A 16,871-nucleotide genomic window follows, 5' to 3' on the forward strand; every position below is an offset into this window, starting at 1 on the left:
CCGAATGCTGGTTTGCTTCGCTAGTTTGCTTGGATGAGGGTCTCATGTAGCTCAGGCTGGCCTCAAATTCCTCATGTACCGAGGATGACTTCTAACTTCTTCTGATCCTCCTGCCTCCACCTTCTGACTGTATAGTTTGACATTTGTCATCTTCGTTGAACTGATTGTTTCTTTGCTACAAGCTTGGCTGGCTCTTCCCCAGGCGAGTAGAGCAGTGCCTTGTTGGTATATCCTTTTTCTCTTCTGCCCTTCTCCTCTGTCTGTCTCTCTTCCACACTCTCCTTTTGTGCTGGAGGTTGAACCCAGGGCCTTGAGCTGCTGGGCAAGCAGGCGTTCTGTCCCTGAGCCGCACCTTAGCCCTACCATCTCTCCACTGTGACATGTCCCTTGCTTGCACTGTGTTGATGTCTTTGTGACCTTCCATGTGTACTGTTTCAGACTTTGCAAATGCAGTGTTGCTCAACCTGTGGGTCTTGACCCCTTTAAGTCACCCAAGACTATTGGAAAACACAGATATTTACACTATGAATCATAACAGTAGCAAAATACGATTATGTAGTAGCAACAAAGTAATTTTATGGTTGGGGTCACCACAACATGAGGAACTGTATTAAAGGGTCGCACATTAGGAAGGTTGAGAACCTAGTGGCTTAGGGGTCTTCTGTGTTGTATTTAGAGGCGGTGTTTTGTGTTTATATTTTGTTTTAGTATGGATATGTGGTTTTGTTATGAGCCCAGGTTCTCAAGCTTGGGATTCCCTTATTCTTCTGAGTGCTGGTATTTCAGGTATGTTTTATTGTTTATTTGTTTTGAGTTAAGAAATAACCACTGAAAGTAGTCCTTTGTTCCTTTAAATTAGCTACTGCAAAACTTGTTCAAGGTCTTGAGCTTTAGCTCAGGGGGTGGTGCTCACCCAGTGCAGCGAGCTGTGGCTCTCATCCCCAGGCCCAGGCAGACTGCTGAGGAGGAGCACAGGAGCATGCCCAGCCCATCCATCACCCCTGAGGTGGATACCAGCCTGTGCTCCATGTGCCTCTGCCTCACATAAAATGAAAACTTACTTGTGCTGTACACTGTGCTGCCTGGATGTGTGGCTTTGTGACGCCTGGTAACTTTGTGCTTCGTTTCCTCTAGTGAATTTTCAGGCTCTGATTGTGGCATCTTCATACATGTGTGTATTGCCCTTGGACCATCACCGTGTCCTCTCCTTTGTTGCTTGTCCCTGTGTGTACCTGAATCCCCGTCCTCTCTCCCAGGTAGTCCGTTCCCCTTCCATTTCATGTGTTCTCAGAATAGTTTTACTAATGGAGAAACTGTTAACTTAATGAAAAGTATTCTGGATCAGACGGTGAGCGCACCAATGCCTGCCTGGTGGTTTGTCGTATGCGGTTCTGTGGTGGCTGGTATCACTTGCTGATAGGGTCTGTCATCCGGAAAGCCTCGGAGAGGTTGACAGCTTGGCTTCGTGTCTTTCTTAAGCAATCCCTGTAAAGGAAGAAGCAAACTCTAGGCAGGGCGTGCAGTCAGCATTAGCCTTGACTCACTGAGCACTCCTCCCTTTGAACCACTCAGCGTCCATTGCACACATGCCGTTCCATACCATCCGGTCCTCGTCAGCCACCCTTTAACCGTGTACCTGAGTACACTTTTCCCCCCATCCACTAGCACCATCGACTAACAACGTTTTGGGGTGGTTTTTTTTTGTTTTTTTGTTTTTGCCTGTTTTTATATCTAAAAAGGCCTCATTCCATACACCTCACCCAGATACGCACTGATATGAGCAGCATGTGCTTTGAAATTCCTTTTGAAGCTTATCTTTGTATTCCAAAGCAGGCCCTTCTGAAACTGATGATGTTGATGAAAAGCTCCCCCTTTCGAAGGCTTTGCAAGGTATCGCCTTTTCACTTCTGCTCTCCCACATCCTGTTCGTATTTAATGTTTCTTTATATTGGACAGACTGTTTTGATAATTATAACTATATTACTTTTCCAAATGGAAAAGGAAAAAATGTATTGGCCTTTTTTTTTTTAAACATAAATGAACTTCACAAGCAAAATTTTTCAAAACCAATTTTCCCTTTTGTGAATCTAGTAATGAATCTCGAAATGGGTACATGACACACTTTCCCATTGAAGGTAAAGTACACTTTATACCTTTCTCAGCATAGTCAGCAGTCAGGCTGTTACTGTTGGGTTAGCAATGTGACTAGTGACAAGGCCGTGGTGAAGCTTAGCTTTGGGAAGGATTGCGAGCTAGCTCTCACATGGAAAGCCCTGTGCTTACTAAGTGGGCCTTCTGGTAACTTTTATGCTATGTTCCCAGATTTGATCATGGACTGCTAGTGATGGTTTTTCCTTTATCCCTTCTGGCTTTGATCTCATGGGACTTATTTTCTTTCACATTACTCTCGAATGTAAATATAATTGTGTCTTTGCTTTTCATAGATTTTTAGTAGAGCAGAGAGGACCCACAGGGTCATAGCACACGTGAGCAGCCTCCTTATGTGCACTCGGCAGCTCGCCCGGTCCTTGTTGGAGGACTGGCTTCTCGTTTTGGCTTAACATCCGTTTCTTTTGACTTTACACAGTCAAAGAATGTACAGCTCCATAAATGCAGAAGTTAAGGTATAGAGGGGATAAGAGTGTGTGTGGAAGAGGCCCTTCATGCCTGTTGCTCACAGGGTGGCTTGTGAATCAGTGCTGCCCTTAGCTTTGGGTTCTGGTGAGTTCCCACCATAGAGCCAGTGGGAAGTACCCAGGATAGTTAAGGGCATGGAGTAGCTACGATGCTTAAGCTTGGCACTGTGAGAGCTCTGAGCGTAGATGTGTCTCCTAAAGCCCCAGGTGGGCTTTTTACTGATAGCTTTGGCCTGGCTGTCCCTTAGGAGTGAGTTGAGCACAGCTGTCAGGCCACCTGCCGCCCGCCCCTCCATTCCTGCTTTGTCCTGGCTGGTGACTACTTGTTTTCCCTTTTCTCCTTGTCCACAGCTTAGGCACTTAGAGAGTTACGATGCGCTTGGGGGCGGCTGTGCACTGGATCCTAAGTGGCCATCTGGCTGTTGGCTTTCCTCCTGTGCCTGGTCCCCTTGCTGTAGTGAACTACTCTCCCTGGCAGCCTGACCTGCCAGGTGGCTGGATGTATGCCCCATGTCCAGAAGCAGGCAGGTTATTTCCTGAACTAAAATGCTTTTGAAACTACAGATAGTCTTGAAAAGTTTCAAGTCAAGTGCTTTAAGTACAGCTTTGATTAAATTGTGGCATGGTGTCTGTAGCTTCTACCATAGTAGGAAGGAGAGGGAACCCTGCACACACAGTAAGCCCTGACTTTGCTTACTTTTGACACTTGTTAAGTCTCTAGGCAAGAAAGAGTTGGTGTTTTTGTGAGTCGTTGGCAGACGAGCTCGGTACCTGGACTGTAATTGCTCCTCAGAACCAGCATCCCTCAGCAGCGTAGCATGTGGTGACTACATAGCATGTGGCTAATACCAAGTCCCCAGCCAGCCTTGCCTAGTTTTGTTCTGGGTGTTTGTACCTTCAAATGTTTTCGGTTTCCAAACAGAAGAGTTACCTTCCTGAGTTAGAAAACATTGCTTGAATTTATTGCTGAGTTTAAAAACAAAAAGCAAAAAAAACCCTCTTTGTATGTTTATTATATTAAATTGTGTGGCCACCTAGCTTTTCTTCTTTTACTGTTAGCGTTCTTTTACTGGCTTAGTATACACTGTTCATTTTCTTTTTAGGAAGCCATCATTCTTCTGAAGGCAACGAAGGAACGGAAGTGGAGGTGCCAGCGGAAGGTTAGGAAAGAAGGGCTTTGAGTTTGTCCTGTTTGGTGCCCCTTGAGCCTGCTCTTCCGGGATGAGAGGTGGCCTCGCGGGCCTTAGGAGGAGGCTTGTGCTGCCTCTGGCTGTGCTAACAGGCACTGGCCTGCCTGCCGAGCTCAGGGATGCTCCTGGCGACGCCACATGAGCATACTGTTCTGTTCTTTTTAGCGTTCTTGTGCCATGTTGGAAGTACACCGAGGATAAATAACTCTAGTGTTTTAGTTTAGTAAGTTAATTGATTTGTTATTTTTTCCATGTTTTAGAATGAAAACGATTCCTGGCTGTAGTCTCTTTAACTTTAAAGTGTACTATCTACCATCCCCAGTTTGTTGGTAGAGCAGTGGGTAAACTTCGTGGCTGAGAAGTTTTCTGTTTTCTTGCTGTTACCGCACCCACAGCTAGCAACCCCAGGAATGGCTGCCACTCTGCTAGTTTCCTCCCTCCCGGTCCCCACCCCCCAGTGTGTGTGGGCGCCCCCTGCCCAGTGGTAGGAGCAGTTCACAGAGGGCTTGTCTATGGCCCTCCAAGGAGATGGCTGGTGAGGTGGCCAGCTCTTGTTTCAGAATCGGGCCTCCCCGAGTTAGCTGCTGTTTACACAGCATAGGGGGATTTATCTTGGAACTTTGCATTCGTGTGTCTGTTGTTTCATTTTATTTAAGAAGTCATGAATTTGGCCTTTTACCTTCTTCTAGTGAAGGAGTGATCCTACCAGAGACATGGACTGATCTTTGCACTCTCAGTTGCAGAAGTAGGCTTTGTCGTAGGAGTACGTTTCTCTCAGAACTGTTGACATTCTAGCCGGGTGTGGTAGCGCACACCTGTTATCCCAGCACTTGGGAGGCTGAGACAGGAGGATCACTCATGAGTTTGAGGCCAACCTGGGCTACATGGTGAGTTCCAGGCCAGCCTGGGCTACATAATGAAACCCTGTCTCAGAACAATAAAACAGAAAAAGGAATACTTGTGCTAACTTAACGATGTTCTTCATAGGTGACTGAGTGGTGAGCGCCCTGGTGGGTGTGGGAGGTAATCTGATGGTCCTCTGTGGCAGGTCTTAGGTTGGGTTGGGCATTGCTGCTACCATGAGGCCTCTGCGTGGGAGCCGCATGGTTCACCCAGCGCCTTGACCACTACTCAGTTTCCCAAGTCTGTCAGCACACACGAGGTCTGGGGAGACGTATTTCTGATGGAATTCTTGTTTATGTGTCCCACGTTGGCAGCTAGGTACGCTTGGCTTCTGCTCCTTAGTCCTGTACTAACAGCAGCAGACACCATCTCTGGCAGATCAGTTAATCTCTCAGCCTTTGCAAAGTGAAAGAGCTAATGAAAACTCCCCGCGCTTCTGGCACTAACGTATCCCTCTGTGTATGTGTTCCGTTCTGTGTAGCAGCACAAATCTCAGTCAGAGACTCCTGCAGAGCGAGGCAGCTGTAGTCATGCATGCATGTGGCACTGGCTCTCTCTTGATATGAAGGTTGTCTTTGCAAAAAGTTGGTTGAGGTTTCCTTTACCAGTATAGACTACTCCTAGGATTCCTGGAAGGTGAGAGGCTGTAGTACCCAGACTAGAAAGCAAGCGTGCCTTTATGTGCTACCCTGCAGTTAGCAAGGAAACAGGTGTGATTTTGCTGTACCCGCTTACCTCCAGGAACACGGGGCTCTTGAGTCCACTGAAGCAGGTAACTTGGTAATATTATCTTAACATTTTCCATAGTTTTCCTACATTTCGTTTTCTTTTATCCCTAGTTATAATCAAGGGTCAAATATTTTTAATGAACATGAAATGAATTCAAATGCCAGTTGCATTTTATTGTAGGCTTCTTTTGGAGTACCAGACAGTAAGTGTTGGAGCACACGGAACATGCTGAATAATGAATGTCATTTTAGAATTTTATTTTTTTCAAGATTCTACTCAACATGTCCCTTCAGAAACAAGTGAGGACCCTGAAGTTGAGGTGACTATTGAAGGTTAGTTACTTAAGCCTTGACTCCAAAAGTTCACTTCTGGTCATGAGCATCTGTGTCACAGTCACACCGAGTATGCATCTCCATTCTTCCTAAGGAAGCTGGGGACAGAGCAGCCCACGCCCCAGCAGGGCTCCCCAGTTGCTCTGGGAGTACCGGATGACAGATTTAAGCTGTGCAAATTAAATGAGACCTGCCCAGTGGTAGACCAAACTGTGCAGTGATAATTGAGAAGGGGAAAAACAACCAACAAAAACCCATATCCAGACTTAGATCCGCTCCCAGAGGCAGGTTCCGGGAGCTTTTGGGTTATGAGAGAAGAAATTAAGAAAATCTGGAGCCCTTGGTATCTGAAGAGGGGAGGAGAAGGCTGCCAAGGCTGGCCTCAAACTCTTAGGCTCCTGCAATCCTCCTGCCTCAGTTTCCCAAGTAGCTGAGACTATGGGCATATGCCATCACACTTGGTGAATCAGTAACTTTTAAAGCAAGCAAGCAAGCAAGCCCTCCCCCAACTCCAAATACTCCTAAATGGATAATCTACTATTTGTCTTTTGAAAATGTTTGGAAACAACGACTGCAAATAAAGTTTAAAATAATCTCCAATGGCTAAGTTGCTTTAGCTCTAATTTTATTTTATTTTATTTTTTTGTTTTGAGACAGGCTCTCCCTATGTAGCTCTGGCTGGCCTGGAACATACTATGTAGACCAGGCTGGCCTTGAACTCACAGAGGTCTGTTTGCTCTGCCTCCTGAGTGCTGAGGCTAAAGGCATGTGCCTTTAATATTTTTCTTTTTCTTTTATTTTTTTCTAGAGTAGAGTCTTACTATGGAGGTCTTGGCTGTCCTGGAACTGTTTTATAGACCAGCCTGACCTTGAGCTCTCAGGATCTGCCTGCCTCTGTCTCAAGTTGGCTTTAAAGGCGGGTACTGCCATTCAGGTTTTTCTTCCCTCTCCAGCACTCCTCTAAGAGCCCCCTCCGCAGACTGCGTTCCTGAGCAGCACAGGAAGCTGGGCTCTGACATTCTCGCCTGCTCTGCCCCATCATCTGAGGACGGTGGCAGTACATTGTTGATAGGTGATTTCTATACAAGTGTGTACGCGTGTATCTGTGTCATTGCAAATGTACAGATGCATTAAAATACAAATTTTTGTCGCAAAGCTCATGCCCACCCCCAAATCCCCAAATACCACACAGTTGGCAGCTCTTTTTTATCCTAACCACAGCATAACCTTTCTTGGTTTGGGAGCTTGGGTGTGCTCTGTCTCCTCTCTGTTTCTCTCTCTGTAACCTGTCCTGTTGTGTCTCCATTATACTGAAGGTGGAAGCTGGGGTTGATGGCTTTCACCCAAAAAGAATAAATCTTTCCATTTGTCATGTGTCAATTTCAGTAACTTAACACGTAGATGTGTCTTTCTCATTAACATAATTTATTAACCTGAAAGCTATTTTGAATTCTTTGTAGTGAATTAAAGAATTGAAATTTTGTCACCTTAAGTTAAAAACCTGTTAAGGACTGGCAAGGGGAAAAAAGGGTGCTGGCAAGGTGGCTCAGCTGGTCAAGGCACTTGTCACCAAGCCTGAGGACCTGAGTTCAGTCCCCAGGACCTACACAGTAAAAGAGAGCCAACTCCTGCTCTCCAGGGCCTATTGATTGGAAACCTGGACTCTTCCCTAAACACATACAGTAAATGAATGAAGACATTATAAACTCTTAAATTGAAAACCCCTAATTAACTTCTAGAAAATTATAAGCATGTAAATCAACTTTGTCTTTTATATAGAAATAAGTACAGTAAGTGCTTCTTTGAATTATAGAAATAAAACTTTGGATAAGATGAAGAACCAAGTTGGGTTTTGGGTTTTTAGGCTTGTGTTTTTTCAAGCTTTTCAATACAGGGTTTCTCTTTGCGGCCCTGGCTGTCACGGACCTCACTGTGTATACCAGGTTAGCCCCAAACTGAGAGATCCACCTCTGCCCCCCTAGTGCTGGGACTAAAGTCATGTGCTACCACTGCCTGGCTTTGTTTCTTCCTTTTTCTTTTTTTGAGACAAGGTCTTTATGTAGCTCTGGATGTCCTGAAACTTGAAAATGTAGAGCAGGCTGGCCTTGAACTCCCATAGGTCCAGTGGCCTCTGCCTCCTGAGTACTGGGGTTAAAGGTGTGCGCTGCCACGCCGGGCACCAAATTGGTATAGTGACTGTGTTAAGATTGTCGTTTACAAAGTAACTCCTGTGTTACAGCACTAAAATCGCACAGGCAAACACACTGAAGAGATGGAAAAGGCCCTATTGTGGTACTATATTTAGTGACAAGAAAAATCTCTGCCTATCATGAATGAAACCATTTTAAAAGGAAAAGCATGGGCTACAGAGATGACTCAGTAGTTACGAGCACTTGATGCTCCTGCAGAGGACGCCCGTAACAATCTTCTTTCTATACCTTCAGTTCCAACCCAGCATCCTCCTTTGGAGTTCAAGGGCACCAGGCAAGCATGTGGTACACGTACACTCGTGAACCCAAACATCTGTGCACATGAAATAAAAATAATAAATCCTTGTTTAAAAAGGGAAAAGCATGGCCAGAGAAGAGACTTGGTTTTCTTTAGAGGTGTGCTTCTATTTTGAAGAAAGGTTTATGAAAAACGATCACCACTGCCGCCTGGGGATAAGTGTTTCCCCAGTCGTATCTTTCCACACTTCCCATATCGTTTATAGAAAAGAATAAGGCATCAGGGCAGGTTTCTGGGCTCTTGTTTGTGGCTGTCCTTGTGTGGCCAGAGGCAGCCATTCGCAGCTCACAGCTGACATGAGGGACCTGGGTCTGGGAAGCTTTGGAGCAGCCTGACTGTCCGAGCAGTGAGCATCGAGCTCACAGTTGGGGTTAGGTTGAACTGCCGCTTCCTTTGATAAGTACAAAGATGTAGGGCATTTGTGGTACATACTCTACAGACTCAGCATTGCTATGTGATGACTATCACCAAACAGGTCCTGTGGACACGGATACACATACATGCACGCACACACACACACATGCACGCACGCACGCAACACAAGTGGCCGGTCAACCTTGTATGTTTTTTTCTTGCTTTTGTGAGAGTTATTTTAGCTAATAGACTGTTTTTGGAACACCAGTTCCTTATCACGCAGTGCCTTTAAGGGCCCTGCTCTCAAACTGTTTGAGCACACGGAGCCATTTGCACACATTCATGAGCTACAGCCCAGCCCCTGAACTTGACTTTGCTTCATTGTTTTCTTGAAGTTGCTTTAAATTTGTTTTCTGATTCCTGTTGTGTTTTCATGGGCGAGCTCTCTGGGAATGTGTTGTTCTTGTTTTCTTAAGCCCACGCAAATATTTCTGCATGCTTACGGTCTGTCCGGTCGCCCACTGCGCACTGCCACACATTACTGCAGAGCTCAGTGTGCTACCAAACAGCCGCTTGACCACATCCAGACGAGAGCCGAGTGAGCTCGGATAGTGTTCTTCAGCGCTGTGGTGTTGCCAGGAAGCTTAGGATTGGCAATAGGTAGATGTCAGGATGGCCTCTTGTGTGCGTGAGATTAGCGCTCAGGGCATTGGCTGCAGCAGGTCGTGGATGTCCCCGAGAGGGCAAGTGCTCATGTAGTCATGCAACAATAGAAGAGCCTTACACGTGCCTGGCGATGCTTCTGTCCAGAAGAATGCTCAGCCGGAAGCAGGAGCAGCTCCCACCCTTCACCTTGAGGCTGCGGGGTGAAGCCCATGGAGAGCCCGCGGTGATAGTGGAACTGCGTTGGCAGGGAGCTGGAAGCCAAAGGGGCTGCTGTTGGCTTTGTAGGTACTTGGCTAAGCTGGTGTGTGGAGTGTTTTACACAGTTCGTGCATAACCAGCGAGGAAGCAGTGCAAAAGGACAAGTTATAGCTGGAACCCACCCCACTAGCAGCCTGGCGAGGTGCTCTGTGAGCAGCTGCCTCACCACCAGGCCCTGCCACCGTTGTATTTGCTGCTGCTGCTGAACCTTCATTTCTCACAGGAGAGTGAAATGGAGGGGTTTTGCTAAGTCAATTTTACTAAATACTGTCCTAGGCCTTTTTATAGTCATGTCCAATTAGATTATCTTCATAAAATATACACCAGTATGTCTTGTATTACCCTCTCTCCCTCCCTCCCTCCCTCCCTCCCTCCCTCCCTCTCTCTCTCCCCCTCCCTCCTTCCCTCTCTCTCTCTCTCTCCCTCTCTCTCTCTCCCTCACCCCCTCTCCCTCCCTCCCTCCCTCCCTCCCTCCTTCTCTCTCTCCCCCTCCCTCCTTCCCTCTCTCTCTCTCTCTCTCTCTCTCTCTCTCTCCCTCACCCCCTCTCCCTCCCTCCTTCCCTTCCTCCCTTCCAAGACAGGATTTCTCTGTGTAGCTGTGGCTGTTCTAGGACTCACAGTGATCCTCCTGTCTCTGCCTCCCGAGTGCTAGGACTACAGGTGTGTGCCACCATGCCTGGCTGTTGAATGAATTTGACTGACTTAAGTAGCGAGATGGGTTTTGTTCTTTGTGTTTTTAAGGCAGGGTCTTTCTGCATAGCTGTGAGTGTCCTGAAACTCACTATGTTGACTATGCTGGCCTTGAACTCAGAGAGACTGCCTCCCTTTGCCTACCAAGGGCTGGGATTAAAGATGTGAGCTACTACGTACAGCTTAAGAAGTGGCCTGTTGGGCTGGAGAGATGGCTCAGAGGTTAAGAGCACTGGCTGTTCTTCCAAAGGTCTTGAGTTCAATTCCCAGCAACCATATGGTGGCTCACAACCACCTATAGTGATCTGGCGCCCTCTTCAGGCCTGCAGGTGTACATACAGTTAGAACATTGTATACATAATAAATACATCTTTAAAAAAAAAAAAAAAGAAGTGGCCTGTTGATATAGAAGAAAATCTGCCTGGCTGTTTTCCCTCAGCCTCAGTTTGAGCCACATCTCTTGAGAGGCCTGGTAGACAGAGTTAAACCCAAGTCGGCTTCAGTCTGAGCACTCGGGTGTCCAGTTGTTTTACAGGGTTGAATCTCTGAGCCACTGTCTGGCCTCTCTTTGTTTCTTTTTTTAAAAATGAGACAGTGTCTCCTGCATCCCAAGATGGCCTTGAACTCACTCTGTAGCCTACCTTGAGTCTGTGATGAGTCTGTCCCTGTCCTGGGATTACAAGTGTGTGCCATGGCACCTGGTTTCCTCCCTCTTCCTGGAAGCCCAGGCTGGCCTCAACTTGCCCTCCTCTGTCTCTCAAGTGCTGAGATCACAGGCTTGTGCCGCCGTGTCTGCCTTCAGCTGCTCGGCTTTTTTAATAAAAGGTCTGTTTGAGAGTAACAATTAAGGCCTTAAGACAATTAGCTTATTATTCTGTTGTATTTGAATGGTTGTCTCTGATAGCCATTGTCTGTAAATCGGAATTATTTCTATCCCATACTTATTGGTTGATTGTTGAGGTAAGGTCAGTGCTATCCCAGGCTGGCCTTGGACTTGGAGTGTAGCTGACTATGAACCTTGAATTTCTGATCTTCCTCTTTACCCACTTTTTTTTCTTTTTATCTTTGTAAGACAGAATCTTACTGTGTAACCCTGGCTGGCCTGGAATAGAGAGATTCACCTGTCTCTGCCTCCTAAGGCTAGGGTCAAAGGTGTGTGCCACCACACCTGACAACTTACACTAAATCTTTACAGATTTTGTGAGCCATATTTGCAGGTGGTGCTGGAACTGTGGCTGTTCTTACTTGGGCCAGGCGTCCTCAGCTTTACTCTTCTGTGTGTTGAGAGATTGGATTTCACTTGGAGGTCCCCGCTGTGCCATTGAAATAAACGTGGGCCTCACAAGTGTGCTGGTCTGTGTGTGCCCTGTACCCCATCCTGCCCACATTGTACACGGCCCTGTGTTGAGGGAGTCAACATCTCTGGTCCCTTCTTTCTGGAAACTTTGTGCTATTGAGAATGTTCACAGAGCCAGCTTGGTGGTGCTTGCTATAGTCCTGGCACTTAGGAAGCCGAGGCAGGAGGATCCTACGTTCAGAGCCACTCTGTCAAGTAACAACAACAACAACAGAATGCTGATATAGGCCGTAGTGGGAGAGCCAACGCCAGGGAGTCGAGCCCCAACAAAACCAATAAATTAAAAACAAATTTCCAGCTGGGCATGGTGACGCATGCCTTTAATCCTGCACTTGGGAGGCAGAGGCAGGTGGATCTCTGTGAGTTTGAGGCCAGCCTGGTCTACAAAGCGAGTCCAGGACAGCCAAGGCTACACAGACCCTGTCTCAAAAAAAAGACAAAAAAAAAAGCAACAAACAAACAACAAAACAAAACAACCCAAAAAAACTCAAAAAACCAAATTTCCTAAACTAACAGAAACCGATTGCAATATTTGACATAGTTTTCCCCTGCCCCTGTTTAAGGCCATTGGAATCATATGTAAGCGTGTCCTAGTCACCTTCATCTTCTTTTTCTATTAACACTTGTATTGTCAGTGGTGGAAATAGCTGCCACCAGTAAAACTTTTTTCTCAAAATACGTGAAATCGAACTCAACTCCAATCACAGAAGATTTTGGAGAAGGGGAGAAGGGGGAGCCTGGTCAGAGGGGGCGAGGCCCGGCCCGGTGCCGTCCTCCTGAGTGCCCAGGGTTGTCCTCGCCCTGCACCGGTGCCGTCCTCCTGAGTGCCCAGAGTTGTCCTCGCCTGGCCCGGTGCCGTCCTCCTGAGTGCCCAGGGTTGTCCTCGCCCTGCGCTGCTGTTACTCCCAGCTGCTGGTGCTTGCAGTAATGAAGGTTTTCTTTCTCAAGATGACGATTACTCTCCACCCACCAAGAGGCCAAAGAGCAGTGAGCCGCCCCCGCCTCCGCCAGTCCCGGAGCCCACCAACGCTGGCAAGCGCAAAGTGAGGGAGTTCAACTTTGGTAAGTAGCTGCTGGGAGGAGGGGCGGGCACTGGCTGGCCATGATGGAGGAGGCGGTGGATCTGTGTGAAGCCTGTAAGCATCAGGGAGCAGGTGGCATTGGGTCGGCCACTTGGCGCCCTGTTATTCTTCAAAGGACTGAAAGCCACATTTGCGAACTTGTCCCCTCCTGGTTTTCAGTTTTGATCTGTTGCCCACTTGAATTGTAGCTCCAGTTGCCAGTGTGTTCTGCTAAGGGACTGAGTGAAGTCTTGGGGTGAATTAGTTTTGGGGTTCATGATGGGATACATCTGGGGGCATTATCTAGGCCAGTGCTCTACCTTGCTCACCCCAAACTTGGAAAAGGTATCTGAACCTCTCATGTTTTTGTTGCATCTACTGGCTCTAACTGGGGTTCGTGTGTATGTGAGGGTGCTTAATTTTTTTCAGCATCATGTGGAAGTTGCAGCTACCTCCCAATAAAGCCTTGCATTTCCACAGCTAACATGCTTCAGGAGGTGTCCCAGGGGGCCGGGTAGGCCTGTCTCTCTCTTCATTGCTGCTTTGCAGTGCTTAGTTGGACTGGCCTTTTCTGACCTCCTGTCTTTCAGAAGTTTAAAAGCTACAAAGAGGCAGGCTTTGGACTGTTCCAAAAATAAGTGTCAAATGTCCCTCAGTTTCTAACTGCTCCCAAGAACCACAGAGAAAGGACAGACCCTCGGGAAGGGATGAAAAGGCCAGGCTGAGGCGGGCTGACAGACGGGCTGGCTGCTATGGAGAGCTCACTGTGCCAAACTGCCCTGGTACTGAAAACGCCTCCCCCTCATTTTCAGAGAAATGGAACGCGCGTATTACTGACCTACGGAAACAAGTTGAAGAGTTGTTCGAAAGAAAATATGGTATGTCTACACCAGTTGTCCTTTGAGGTCATCACTCAGGTTAGCCAGGCGGCTGTGCCAGTCAGCTGGGCCTTCCTCACACGTCTGTCCCGTCCAAGTATAGAGCATGCTTGAAACTTAGTTTCTAGGGTACCGTTAGGTGGAAGCAAAGCGTGTACGCACGCACGCACGCTCCTTCCTTCTTTCTTTCTCTCTCTCTCTCTCTCTCTCTCTCTCTCTCTCTCTCTCTTTTCTCTTGGAGACAGAGTCTCACTATGTAGCTCTGAAGATGAGCCTGGCATCCAGTTCACAGACACCCACTTCTCTCTCTGCCTCCCGAGTGGCGGGATTAAAGGTGTGCGTCACCACGCCTGCCTCAGGTGTATACCCACAGATTTTTACATTTTGTTGATCTTAGCCCTGGGAAACATTTTAAAAATATTTATTTTTTAAATGCACCAGTTTTTTGGGTGCATGAATGTTCTGTACCACCTATGTGCCTGGTGCGGAGATGGTTGTGAGCTGCGGTGCATACTGGGAACTCAACCTCTGTGAGAGCAGCAAGTGCCATGTCTTCAGCCCCCAACATGTATTTCTAAGGATGGTTGAGAACTTGAATGGAAGTCTAGAGTTACAGTGTGACCCGCTTGTCAGATGGTGCATCTTTTCATTCCTTAAGATTCCCTCAGTGTGCTCCTCCTCTTGTGTCTGGGCCTTAGCTGGAGCTTCTGAGCGACCTATTAAGCAGGAAAGACAGAGACAGCCCGTGTAGAAGTGGGGAGATACAGCCGGCAGGACACGGCTAGGCCAGGGAACCTCATCTTCTGAGTGGGCATGAGGACTGAAGGTGTATCCTGAAGATCCGGGGCGGACAGCGCGGTCCTGACAGGATGCGCGGCTGATGCCCAGGCTGCCCTTGTTCCCTGTGCCTTCTTGTCTCAGTCATCACCATCCTGAGCTGACGTAGTTTAGTATGACACCGACTTCCTGACCCTCTGCTCCTCGGCAATGAAAAACCAAGGCTCTGGCTGAGACTAATTTATTGGACTGTTTTGTTTGCTTTGAGGCAATGTCTCACCATGTAGAGCAGGCTGACACGGAGCTCACAGAGATCCCCCTGCCTCTGTCTCCCCAGGGGGTGGAATCACCATCAGGCCACCAAGATTGTTTTGTATATATAAGAAAATAATTGTGTCCCAAGTGCTGTGAAATTGTCATAGCAATCTTTGTGTTTTATAAGTTGAAAGCAACCTCAGTACTAATTGGCCCAGAAGGAGGAATTCTCACTGTGGTGTTTGGGTTGGAAGGTTTAGCTATGTGTCCAATCCAGCCACCGACATGTTGACATGCTTGAAGCTTTAATGCAAACATCTGTACATGGAACACTGGCTAGTGTGACGCTGGTGTGGTGGGGACTCGGTGTCCACAGCCTGGAGGACATGGTCTATGACTGCTGTGTTGTTTTACCCTGGGGTAGATAAAGAGCTGTTAGCACAAGTGATGCAGGTCAAGATGTCTTCCACTCTGTTACTTGTGAGAAGTCATTTTACACCGGCCGTGGTGGTGCATGCCTAAAATCCCAGTACTCGGGAGGCAGAGGCAGGTGGATCTCTGTGAGTTTGAGGCCAGCCTGGTATACAGAGTGAGTCCAGGATGACCAAGGCTACACAGAGAGAAACCGGGTCTTGAAAAACCAAAACCCAAAAAAGAAGTCATTTTACAGGTTCAGTGGTGGATGACAAATGCTTAGGTTCTAAACACTGGGCAGTTGCATTTTTATAATATACATCCTGCCTGCTGTGGCTTTGGCTGCCACAGCCTTATGGGGACAGCAGCATTGGGAATCGCTTGTCACTCTGTCGTGGCGTTTGCTCAGAGCCTTGTCTTGTAATGATGTCCCTTTCTCTTTTCATCCTAAAGCTCAAGCTATAAAAGCCAAAGGTCCGGTGACGATCCCATACCCTCTTTTCCAGTCCCATGTTGAAGACCTTTATGTGGAAGGGCTTCCTGAAGGGATCCCTTTCAGAAGGCCGTCGACGTACGGCATTCCCCGCCTGGAGAGGATACTGCTAGCCAAGGAGCGCATCCGCTTCGTCATTAAGAAGTAAGAGGCGTGTGTGCACTTGGGGGGGGGGGCGCTTCTCTGTTTTGTTTTGCTTTTTGTTTTTGTTTTCCTGTTTGTTTTTAATGATGACAAATACTCGTTAACCACAGACTGTATTTGAAAGTTTAAGTGGTTGTATCTCGTTATCTTCTACTTTTTCTTTGTTCCTGTGTTTGTATGTGTGGTGTGTGTTCTTTTCTGACACATACATGCATGTGTGTGTGCTGGTGTATTTGTAGGCCTGGAGGTTAATATGGTGGCTCGCTCTTCCACCTTATTCTTTTGAGATGGGCTCTCTCAGCTGGTCTGTCTGGCCTATGTTGCTCTGGTGGTTGTCTCTGCCGTCTGTGACTGGAATTAGAGGCGGTCACGTCGTCTCCCTGACATGTGTTGAGTGCTGAGGGTCTGAGCCCTGGTCTCTTGCTTGTGGGAAAGCGCTGTGTGGAGCCACCCCACAGCAGCCGTTCTTCCGTCTTGTACTGTGAATGTACAAAGTGTGCTTAGGTCTGGCCGGGGTTGGCTTTTTAATCCTGCCCACTGGGTAGGCCTGCAATCCTTCCTGACTTTCACACTAAGGAAAGTAGCTATAGCATCTGTGTGTTGCTTTTAGGCAGTGGTTCTCAACCTGTGGCAAACCTCTGCTTCAAAAATAGTTACATTATGATTGATAACAGCAAATTTACAGTTAGGAAGTAGCAACAAAAGTAATTTTATGATTGGTGGTCACCACACAACATGAGAAACTGTGTTAAAGGGTCACAGCATTAGGGAGGATGAGAACCATGCTTTTAAATCTGGAAACCTGAAAGCCTGTCAACAACAGATTGGAAAATTAAAATAAGCACAGCTTGGAAGGAGGAATGAAAAGGAAAATAAGGCAAATGTTGTCCATCCCCCACACTGTGAAAAGTTTAGCAAGGGGCTGGAGAGATGGCTCAGAGGTTAAGAGCACTGCCTACTCTTCCAGAGGTCCTGAGTTCAATTCCCAGCAACCACATGATGGCTCACAACCATCTATAGTGAGATCTGATGCCCTCTTCTGGCCTGCAGACAAACCACTATTCTTAATAAAAAGAAAAAAGAAAAAGAAAAGCATAGCAAAGACGACTTCCTTCGCTATTCCCTAACCAAGTGCAGCTGTCGGTCGGGGGTGGTGCTAATATAGTATGCCCTTCTTAAAATGGCAGCCACCCACACAGCCCATATGTATTTGGTTTTTGTTTTTA

The 16,871-nt window shown here is 47.2% G+C and overlaps 1 protein-coding gene across 14 annotated transcripts in view; it reads left to right on the plus strand.

Moving 5' to 3' along the window:
• GTF2I (general transcription factor IIi) overlaps positions 1 to 16,871 on the plus strand; it is a gene marked incomplete at its 3' end in the record, with an annotated part of 85,252 nt that overhangs the window by 41,124 nt on the left and 27,257 nt on the right. For 2 of the 14 annotated variants that reach the window (XM_084764586.1, XM_084764590.1), the window contains exons 10-15: positions 1,831 to 1,890; positions 3,740 to 3,796; positions 5,728 to 5,790; positions 12,572 to 12,685; positions 13,497 to 13,562; positions 15,462 to 15,645. In XM_084764586.1, the coding sequence (XP_084620712.1) occupies positions 1,831 to 1,890; positions 3,740 to 3,796; positions 5,728 to 5,790; positions 12,572 to 12,685; positions 13,497 to 13,562; positions 15,462 to 15,645 (544 nt within the window). Of the gene's footprint in view, positions 1 to 1,830; positions 1,891 to 3,739; positions 3,802 to 5,727; positions 5,791 to 12,571; positions 12,686 to 13,496; positions 13,563 to 15,461; positions 15,646 to 16,871 lie in introns of those variants that run through there. The other 12 variants (XM_084764587.1, XM_084764593.1, XM_084764592.1 and 9 more) reach the window with 8 other exon arrangements.

The sequence above is a fragment of the Acomys minous genome, assembly GCF_964271855.1.
Source record: "Acomys minous genome assembly, chromosome: 16".
NCBI lineage: Eukaryota > Metazoa > Chordata > Mammalia > Rodentia > Muridae > Acomys > Acomys minous.